Source organism: Felis catus, chromosome C1 (assembly GCF_018350175.1).
Source record: "Felis catus isolate Fca126 chromosome C1, F.catus_Fca126_mat1.0, whole genome shotgun sequence".
Classification (NCBI taxonomy): Eukaryota; Metazoa; Chordata; class Mammalia; order Carnivora; family Felidae; genus Felis; species Felis catus.
Window position 1 is genome coordinate 8910486 of NC_058375.1, and position 10621 is coordinate 8921106.

The 10621-nt window shown below is 55.7% G+C and overlaps 1 protein-coding gene across 5 annotated transcripts in view; it reads left to right on the forward strand.

The window, feature by feature from the left end:
* TNFRSF8 (TNF receptor superfamily member 8) overlaps window positions 1–10387 on the forward strand; it is a 79334-nt gene extending 68947 nt beyond the window's left edge. For 4 of the 5 annotated variants that reach the window (XM_045035112.1, XM_023258136.2, XM_045035113.1 and 1 more), the window contains 3 exons: window positions 2257–2282; window positions 4828–5032; window positions 8202–10387. In XM_045035112.1, coding sequence (XP_044891047.1) covers window positions 2257–2282; window positions 4828–5032; window positions 8202–8449 — 479 coding nt within the window. In that variant the 3' untranslated portion in view covers window positions 8450–10387. The remainder of the gene's footprint in view (window positions 1–2256; window positions 2283–4827; window positions 5033–8201) is intronic. The other variant, XM_045035111.1, reaches the window with a different exon arrangement.
* The last annotated feature ends 234 nt before the right edge of the window (window positions 10388–10621 follow it).

Below are 10621 nucleotides of genomic sequence, written 5' to 3' on the forward strand. Positions count from 1 at the left end.
CAGTTTTGTCTTGTTTTTTTTAATTTTAGAGAGAGAGTAAGAGCATGAGCAGGGGAGAGGGGGCAGCAGGAGAGAGAATCTTCAGCAGGCTCCATGCTCGTCACAGAGCCCAACACAGGGCTTGATCCCATGACCCTGGAATCATGACCTGAGCTGAAATCAAGAGTCGGATGCTTAACCTACTGAGCCACTCAGGTGCCCGTCCACCCCCATGACCTTGCCAGTTTTGAGGAGTACTGGCCAGTTATGTTGCAGGATGCCCCTCTGTTGGAATTTGTCTGACATTTTCCTCCTTATTAGATTGGACTTAAGGGGTTAGGGGAGGAAGACCACGTGAGTACAGTGTCATTCTCATCATATCACATCAAGGTTCATGCTCTCCGGGTGATTAATCATTGGGCACCTTCACGTTTGAGATCTCATTTATCGTCACAAAAACCCTCCAAAGTTGGCATGATGTGTCCCATTTTCCAGACATGAGGACTGAGCCTGGGAAGGTGAAGTAATGTTGTGTTGGCCTTCCTGCCAGGAAGGCCTCTGCTTCAAGACTGCTAAGCAGCCTCATTGTTTGGCATCTGGCTCGTTCTCAGTTTTTTGTTTATTATAAATACCACCTCTGTGCACAACCCTGTTGTGTTCTCTTGGGTTATTTCCTGAGGGTGTGTACCCAAAGAGGGATTACTGGGTCAAAGGGTGTGAGGTTTTCCTTGCCAGTTGGCTCTTGAGAAACATGGAACCGGTTCACAGGGCATGAGAAGCTGTGTTCCTTTTTACCCACATCCTCTCCAAGACTGAATTTTATCACTTTTATTTATTTTATTTTATCTTGTTACTTTGTTGTACTTTCTCCCTGTGGCCACCCAAATCAAAGTTGGCTGTTTGCAAAACTCAAACTCACTCTTAAAGGACAAAGATGAGGCCTCACTGACATCATTTAAAGGAAGCTGCCTCGGGCCAGAGAGCATTTGGTGGCTTGGACTATGGACAGTGGCTACCTAGTGGGAATGAGCCACGGCCTCCCAAGGTGACCACTGTGCTGGGAACACCAGTTACCAGAGGAAGGAAACTCGGTGCATTTGTTAAGTCAAGAATCCAGAATTGTGTCATTTTATACACGTTCTCCTTTTGACCATCATTCTGGTTCCTTTCCTCTTTAGACACTTTGCTGATGGTCGCTTAAAAGGTACATGTAAGAGTGTTCCCCAAACTGACCTAATGTCTACACAGCATGTTCACACCACCTGTCTTGTTTGTATTATCACAGCTGGTGGGCCTCCAGTGAAGTGTTTCAGCTAGGATTCAGGGCTCATGGTTCCCAGAGCTGCTGAAATCAGAGAGTGTTCTGGAGGTGACTTAGCTCATTGGCATTTTCAGAGCAGATCTCTCTGGTCAGGTGTGCACACCCACAGCAGTCTATTCCAAGTCTCCGAGAGGGCCTCCTCACGAGTCCTAAAGGGCTGTGTGTCCCTAGAGGACGGTCTATGCCGGGAGTTGATTTGCCCTCGGGTAGACCAGATGCCTGGGCACCATCTCCAGCTGTCTCAAATGGCCAGTGGGCCGTGGCTAAATACCAACATGTGCTTGGCCATGGCCTGGCCCTGTATTTGATAGGAGAGAAAACCTGGGGGTGGGGGTTTGCGATAAGAGGTAGTTGTGCCCTGAGAATCCCTGAGTCTGTGCCTCCTGAGCCCACCAGAGGGGGATGGTAGGTGGCAGGCTGCCGATGAGCAGCTGTCTTCCTTGAAGGTGGTCATATGGGCTCTTCCAGGCACGAGTCGTAGAAACCGAGCTCCCGCAGAAGGCCTCCAGGGTCGCCTGGCTTCGGTGTGCCCGGAGCAGGTTCAGCAGAGGTCCTCAGGATCGGTCATCTGCTCTGTGTTACCAGCCCTGAGGTCTTCCGTGAGACCTTTGCATGGGGCTCTGAGGAGTTCTGGGCTCTCTAGACCCTGGGGGCTACAAGATAGTGTCCGCAGCCACAAACCAACCTGTTTGTGGGCTGGGGGAGGGCGTCAGTACTGTGATTGGCTTAGTGGCTGGGGGAGAGGTGGTTCCCAGTTCTCCCATTGCCGCTACAGAAGTGAGCGCTGGGAAATGAGTTTCTGTGCCCGGGGTTGGGCGCGGACTCTGAAGCCATCCACTGCTCTCCAGCCCGAGGGCCTAATAAGTGTCAGCCGCCATCCACGCGTGGGCTGGGACGGGACCAGGTAGCTCCCAGACCCTCCTTGGTGAAGTCCCTGCTCTGCTTCTTTTTTGCAGATTCCAGGCCCAGGAGGAACCTGACCGTAAGTAGCCCTTCTTTGCCCCGCCTCCCTGGCTTTGTGCCCCTAACTCTGACTCCTTCGCTAGCAGATCTGCCAGTTCTGAGAGCTGTGGGTCATTCCCCAACCACAGTGATGGGGTGCGCCCCCCGCCCCCGCAGGTTCAGGCTGGGTCTGCCCCCCGTGGGATGCTCTGAGCACAGCGGGGCGAAGCCAGGCTCTGGCAGTGGATGGGGAGCCCCACCCGCTCAGCTGCCTCTGGCTCCCGGCTCACCCTGCTGGGGACTCTTCCAGAAGGGCCGTGGATTTGGTTTGGGCCGATTTGGGTGCCAGGTGTGGTCAGAGGAAGGCCATGCTGACCTCCCCTTTTCTCCTTCACTCCTCTGTGGCTCTCATCCTCACAGCTGGGATGGCAAATCCAGAGCATGACTCTGAAAATGTAGCCATCACACATGGGCACTTCCCAGGAGCCAGGCACCTCGCTTGTGACTCTTAAAGTTACCTTGGGTAGGCCGTACAACACTCAGAGGTTGGTGCTGTGGTCCATTTTACAAAAGAGGAAATAGAGGCACAGATGGGAAAGGATACTCCACAGCTGGAAAATAGATCAGCGAACCCTGGTTTGATTTGAACCCTGGTTTGTATGGCTCCAAAGCTGGTACCCTGGGCTCTAGGGACCTCTTCACCTGCTTTTTACAAGCAACTTGCTGTGGGCAGGCGCTAGGCCAGGCTTTGCAAACTTTACCGTTGATCCTACGATTACCCTAGATGGGGCTTCGACACCTGGTCCTCACTGGGCTTGGCCTGGTGCCCTGCTATGCACCCAGCCTCCAGGAGCAACCTTTGGGGGGAAGAGCAGGGGTGTTGCCATCGGGAGCTGAGGGACAGGGCAGGACATATGGATGAGTCTCGTGTGTATGGTTCACCTATTTTTGTTTTCTTTGATCAAGTCTTCCATACCCTTTTTAAAAAAAATTATTTATTTTGAGAGAGTGTGCATGCATGCAGGTGGGGGAGGGCAGAGAGAGGGATGGAGAGAATCTCAAGCAGGCTCCCCACTGTCATCGCAGAGCCCACATGGGGCTCAAACTTGTGAAACTGTGAGATCATAACCTGAGCCAAAATCAAGAGTCGGATGCTTAACCAACTGAGCCACTCAGGCGTCCCCCCTCACCCACCCATGACTTTCTTTTGACTCAGACTTTCACCCTTGGAGAAAGGTTTCCATCCTTTAGTCTTTAAATATAATAGAACCACAATGTGAGTTCAGTTTCAAATTATGGGAGGTCACATTCAAATATGCTTGGGTCAGATAAGTGGCTATTACAATACCAGGAAATTTCATGAACAAGGCATTTAATGATTTCTAAGATAACCAAACATCTTTTGGCCATGGGAGTCAGTGCTTTTATAGTAACTTGTTTAAAATGCCATCTTTTGGACTTCAAATTAATATAAAAGAATATTTGGGGTTATGTAGATATACTTTGTGAATTACTCAGACTCATTCCCTAACTAGTATGTGTTAGAACATTTCATGAGGGGCACCTGGTTGGCTCAGTGGTTAAGCATCTGACTCCTGGTTTTGGCTCAGGTCATGATCACACGTTTCATGAGATCGAGCCCCAAGGCAGGCTATGAGCACAGAGCCTGCTTGGGATTCTCTCTCTCCCTCTCTCTCTGTTCCTCCCCCATGTGCTCATGTGCTGTCTCTTTCTCTCTCTCTCTCTGCCTCCCTCCCTCTCAAAAATAAACTGAAAAAACCCAGAACATTTCATGAGACCACTTCTCCTTTATGCTTACTTATAAAAGTAAAAAACTAAACCATTTTCCTGAAAATGTACAGAACGCATTGATGTAATCATGAACGACCGCTGTCCCAGGAGGTCAGGGCTGGGGAGTTGGGGTGGGTCTGGAGCGCACACTTACCAACAGGTGCTTTATGAGCATGGATTCCGGAGCGAGGCGCCAGGGTTCAAGTACTGGCCCAAACACTTACTAACCTGAGCAAGTTCCCTGACTCCTCTGTGTCTCTGTTTCCTGCTCTGTAAAATGGGGAGGGGGCTATTCTCAGTGCATCGCACTGAGTGAGGCATTGGTGAGTGCAGTGTGGGATGCTGGCTACTGTCATTTAGTACAAGTTAAAAGCAACACGACTTCTAAAATTCTCCACAGGGACATCAGGCTCTCAAACCTGAGAAGCCTTGGGGCACCTGGGTGGCTCAGTTGGTTGGGCGTCCGACTTTGGCTCAGGTCATGATCTCACGGTTCATGAGTTCGAGCCCCACGTCGGGCTCTGTGCTGACAGCTCGGAGCCTGGAGCCTGCTTCTGTGTCTCCGTCTCTCTCTGCCCCTCCCCCGCTCATGGTCTGTCTCTCTCTCTGTCAAAAATAAATAAACATTAAACAAAAAAAACAGCTGAGAAGCCTTGGGTGGTGTGTGGCAGCTTTAAGGCAGAGAGGGAGACCCACTGGGGTCTACAGACATGAAGAAACAGGGGCTTCCCAGCTCAGAGCCCGAGGGGAGGTTGGGGCACCCCGCATCAACTCCCCATCTTCTGTGTCCACAGCAGTTGAGGAGTTGCATATCGGTGGCCAAGTCGGGCACAGAGGAGCTGGGATTAATGGGCCCCCCGGCCGTGGAGACCTGCCCCAACGGGGAAGCCTGCCTGCAGAGCATGCGGCTGCTGGATGCCAGCCCGGCCGGGAGCCCCCCGTCCCCCAGGGACCTTCCCGAGCCCCGGGCGACCTCAGAGCATACCAACAACAGGATCGGTGAGTCTGCCGATTTGGGGTGTGGTCAGGGCCGAGGGGGCAGCGGGGAGATGGGCACTGGCTCAGGGTCCAGTGCCCCCGACCAGAACCAGAGACCCTAGGGCACGAAGGCCCAGCGAGGAAGAGGCCCTTGTAAGCAGGAGATGCTTGTTGTGAGAGAGTTAAAGCATGCTTAGGTATATTACGAAGGCTGTTCCCCCTCGTTACCCCAATTCAAATTTCTGTAAAACAGGAATAGTGCTAATTCTGCCTCATAGGGCCATTGCGAGACGTGGAATCATGCGTGGGAGGTTGTCCTGGTGGGTGGGGGTGAAGGTGGGGGAAGGGGCTCCCCTGCCTGGTGCCTGTTGTTGAGGTGAGATGTGGACGCCGCCCCATCCCCCAGCAAAGAGCCCCGTGAAGGGAAAGGAGGACACCTTGAAAGGTGCCGGTGACAATAAGACCTGCCACTTGTCTAGGTGAAAGTCATCTCTCGTTGTCCCATGGCCTCTGAGGACAGTGTCTTCCTCCTCTTTTTATAACTGGGGACACTGCAGCTGGTGGGGGGGGGTAGGTGCATGAAGAGATCTTCCCTGTCACACAGCCACTGAGTGGCCCAGCTGGGACACGGCCCCCCACCTGCGGGGCTCCGAAGCCTTTGGCTTGCCCGCGGCGGCCTGGACGCCAGCACTTCCCGAACGGCAGCCGCCCTCCCACTCAGGCTTTGGCTTTGGCTTCCCAAGGGCCTCGCTGCCTCCTCTCCTTCTGCTCTCCACCCTGCTCCACCCAGAGTGTTTGTGCCAAAATATATGCCCGTCCGTTGTGCACCCCTGCTTAAACCCCTGGGGCTGGGGCAGGGCTCCCTGTTGCTCTCAGGATGGATTCCAGGACTCTTACTCCGGCCTTCAGACTGGTCACCAACGGCCTCCTCCCCACCAGACTCACCTGCCTCCTGACCCCCCAGGCCTGCTTCTCCTATCCGCTGGCAGTTTCCCGAGTTCACAGAGCCCGCCCTCCCTCCCTCCTGAGCTTCTCTGTGGAAGCTGCTTCCTCACCCTGGATGGGCAGCTCCCTCTTCAAATCTCGTCGATTCCTGAGCTCCTGAGGCCCCTGCCCTTTTGCCTCCTCCTCCAGGAAGTCTTCCTGGCCCTCTGCACTCTCCTGTCTAGACCAGATGCCCCTCTGCTGTGCTCCCCCAGACCCCAGGCCTCCTGACCTAGTATCCTCAGCACCCAGCAGTGTGACTATTTGTAGCCTCCCTTCCCCCCTCCCCTCACCCCTCCACCTGGCTGTGAGCTCCATCTCTGTCCTCTGGAGGGTTAACCGTTGCTGGGTAATACCAAAGAGGCTTTGTTCTCCACATTTCTGTCGCAGTTGCTGGTGGATTGAACTCTTTGGGGCTGAGTCTTTCATATGAAAACAAAACTTTTGGAATTGTAGCTTTCAGCAAGGTTTTTTGTTTTTTCCCCATTTTTTAAAAGAGGGTTATTTGGGGAAATACCACCAAAGACATCTCCTCTAAATTTCCTAAGAAGTCCTAATGTGAACGTTTGAGTCCCTGCCGAGGGCAGTGCCTGGAGCTGCGGGGGCAGGTGGAGGGAGGTGCCGAGATCCCGGGATGGGAGTGGGCCGTCTGCTCCAGCTGGCCTGTTAGCCTTGCTGGCGAGCGTGGTGGTTGGGAGCGAAGGCCTTGGAGGTCCTCTCAGGAGCCTTTTGTCCTTCTCGTACCATCCCAGAGGGGCCCCTGCTGCCCTGTCCAGCACCCCCGGGGGACCAAACTGCAGCTTGAGCTTTATCCCTCGCCCCCAGGGCACCAGGCAGGGAGAGCCCCTTCACTTCCCACCAAGATAACTTGCCTGGATTCTAGAGCCCCGGGTGGGCTGCTCCATCCCAGTGCCCTGCTCCACCCCAGCTTTCGAGTTCCTTCTTGAGCTTCCTCATTCAGACTCCAGAGATAGTCACGGGCCGGGCTGCTGGGAGGCTCTGAGTGCAAGGCCATGTAGCTGGGCCGGGTAAAGGCTCCTCGCTTCTCGGCTTACTTAGCTCCCCTGAGCCTCCAAAGCCCCAGCCATAGATGGTGGTACAACGCTTAGAGGATCATGCCTCTGATGGGCTGTGCTGCTGATTCATCCAAGCAACATACACCAGCAGCCCTACTACGTGCTACTCAGGCACAGCTGTGAAGGCCTCGGGTGGGCGATGGGAAACACGTAGCGAACACCTGAAGACCCGAGGTACGGCCCCGAGAAAGACTCCCAGGCTGCGGCTAATTATCAACAGGGCTGAGGTTTCTTTTTTTTAATTTTGTTTTTAAGGTTTTTCATCTTTCAGAGACAGAGAGACAGAACGTGAACGGGCTCTGAGCTGTCAGCACAGAGCCCGACGGGGGGCCCGAACTCACGGACAGCGAGATCATGACCTGAGCTGAAGTTGGATGCCCAACCGACTGAGCCACCCAGGCGCCCCAGGGCTGCCTGGGTTTACCTGGACCTTAAGAGGTTCATGGGGCTCGGGACTGTCACGGCCATGTCCCAGGAGTGCCCCCAGGCAAACCGGGACAAGTCCGTCACCCCTGGTTTCTGATTTAGGCACGTGGATAGGAGCGGAAAGGGTGGCCAGTCAGGTGGGGGTTTCTTCTGAGACTTCTAACTACCTGGTGACTTTGGGCAGGTCTTTTAACCTTTCGGGGCTTTAGGTTTTTTATCTGTCCACGGGGACAATCCTAGACTCTCCCCCTGGCAGCCGGGATGTGAGGATTTGGGAGTAACGCGTGGAGGGTGTCTGGACAGTGTCTGCCACCAGCTAACCTCCTCTGGAGCTTCCCGGGGCTGCCACTTACCAGCTTCTCTCCCCAGGGCTCGCTTTCTCTCCCGGCTTTACTCTCTCCTTCCCTACCAGATCCTCACTGAAACTGGAGGAGACCGTGAGCCTCTCCCACAAGGAGCAGGCGGGCCGGGCCAGTGCTTAACTTCTCAGTGCATGGTTTCTAGCTGTTTTATTTCCTTTGAGCCTCAGGGTACCTGTGAGGTTGGTGGGGCTTACCGTGGATCGTGGATCGGAGAGATTGTGTCATCTGCCTGAGGCCACACAGTAGGAGTGACGAGGCTGGGGCTTGCACCCACCTCTGCCTCCTCACTCCGTCCAGCCAGGGCTCCCGTTCCCTCACTTCAACCCATCCTTTTGCTTACAGAGAAAATCTACATCATGAAGGCTGACACAGTGATTGTGGGGACCGTGAGGACCGAGGTGCCTGAGGGCCGGGGCCTGGCGGGGCCGACGGGGCCTGAATTGGAGGAGGATCTGGAAGGGGACCACGCGTACCCCCACTTCCCGGAGCAGGAGACAGAGCCGCCTCTGGGCAGCTGCGGGGACGTCATGTTCTCAGTAGAAGAGGAAGGAAAGGAGGCCCCCTTGCCCATGACTGTCTCTGAGAAATGAGGCCTGGTCTGGGTTGGGGCTGAGAGGGCAGCTGGGTGGCCCCGGAGAGGCCAGGGTGGCACTAGTGGCACCAGGCTGGCAGCAGAGGCCTGTGTGGCCCGAACTGAGGTTCCGGCATCCGGTGGAAGACCAGCCTGGGCAGGGGGCTTCTGGTGGTTTCCAGTTGCGCCCCGCCCAGCTGCCCCCCCCAGCCCAGACCCCAGGGGAGCCCGGCTCGTGCCTTGGAGACAACCCAGGGGCTGGATCTGCACGGCAGTGTTGGAGCAGCAGGCAGACAGCAGGGACTGGGCGCCCTGTCTCCCACCACTGCCAGGAAGACGCCCTCGGAGCCCGGAGCATCAGACGCACACCGCCAGGGCCGGAGCTCACTGGCAGCAGAGATTGTGAGGCACAGACCCCTCGGCCTGCTTCTCTCGCCCGGGGCCTCGGGAGCAGTGCCCCCCTGACCTTGCTGCCATGCCGGCAGCCCCCAGTTACTGTGGTATGGCCCCCATGGGCACCGAGCCAGCACCTGTGGTGGTTTCTCCTGAGTCAGTGGGGAAGCCAAGGGACAAGGCATCATCCCCCATCTTGGCAACGGCTGCCACTCTGTGCTCTGTGCCAAGGTGTGTGCCCAGCCTGGCCTCCTGCACTGCTAGGGCTGAGCGAGACCCTCCTGGTGCCTCCAGCCCCTCCCTATGCTGCAGCCCCCACGGTGGGCTGAGGGCCTGGGGTCAACTGTCTCAAAATGTCCCCACCAGTTCTCCCAGTGGGAAGCATCTTGGGACCCAGATGTCTGTAGATGCTCCGGTTGCGGGGTCCTGCTCCAGCCGGAGACCCCGCCCACCCGGCTGCCCTCCTGGAGAATGGCCTGCTGAAGGGGAGCCGTGGGCCCTTCCTGGATCCTTGCTGCTGTGTCCTGGGAAATGAAGATGCGCCTTCCCCAGATCTGCCACCCTTATAGATCCCGGCGGCCCCCCGCCCTGCCCTCGGGCTCCCCTGCTCAGCACCCACGGTGGGGATATGGATGTCAAAAAGTAACACGGTTTCGCCCAGGCATTCAAATGCCTTCTTCTGGATTCTTGGAAAAGCAAGTAGTTCAGCCCAGATTTCAGGATCTTTGCAATTCACGAGAAGGAGAAGCTGCCCTAACTTGGGTCCGCTGACCTGCTCTCCCCGGGGCTTTCAGACTCCTATAAACACACGAGGGGCCTTGGAGAGGGGCCTGTGGGCAGAGGACAGGTGGGCCGCAGCCCAGGGCATGGAGTCTCAGCCACCTAGAGGCTCCTGGAATTACCCCCTGCAGGAGGCCAGGCCCGGGAATCTGCTGTTTACCCACCAGCCTGCTCACTGTCAGGAGGAAGTCGAGGCTGGGTCAGGAATCACAAGGGTAGTTTCTGAAACTGCTCAGATGTTTTTGGGAAAGTTGGAGAGGCTAGGACACTGACACACATACCAGAAGCTGGAGAAGTTTACATGAAGTTTTAGAGACAGCACCGGCACTGTGCCCTGAGCTTTGGCTCTGAGGGGCCCCGAGGACGCCCCACCCCGCCCAGCAGGCCACCCAGCAGGGTTCTGGCAGTCTTGACTTGAAGATACTGACGCACGTCTAATGAAACGGAGCATTCCCTTGCCCAAAGGCCCCTCACAAAACTTTCGATCCTCCAAAACTTTTGATCCTCAGAAAATTAGTAAGGTCCCTTAAAAAAACTAATCGTAAGGCTCAGGAAACTATCTTTGGATTAAGACTATTTGAGAACCTCTGAGCAGGAAGGGTCTGGGCAGTCTCTCTCCCCACAGGACAGGGAGGTCCCTCTTCACCCATCCACCTGGGCAACCAGCCTCTGGTGACAGGGAGCCCACTATCTGCTGAGGCAGCCCTTCCTCTGTGTACCGCCTGCTCCCTGGTCCCAGACCTGTCCTCCGAGGATATGCAGAATAAAGCCTCTCTTGTCATAAGGCTCTCTTTGGGTATTTGCAGAAAGAGATCCCTGGCCTCCCCGTGACCCTCTTCCCTCTGGGCTGGGCTGAGCATCCTCCCAGCTTGGGAAAAGGGGAGTCACAAAGTAGTAGCATAAACGCGTAGTCTCCGGAGGCGGGGGATGGAGGGGGCGGGCAAGGGGAAGACGAAGGGGTAAATGTGAGACTTGGACTTCGGGCCTGAGCTGGGAGGGAACTGCCCCCACAACAGGC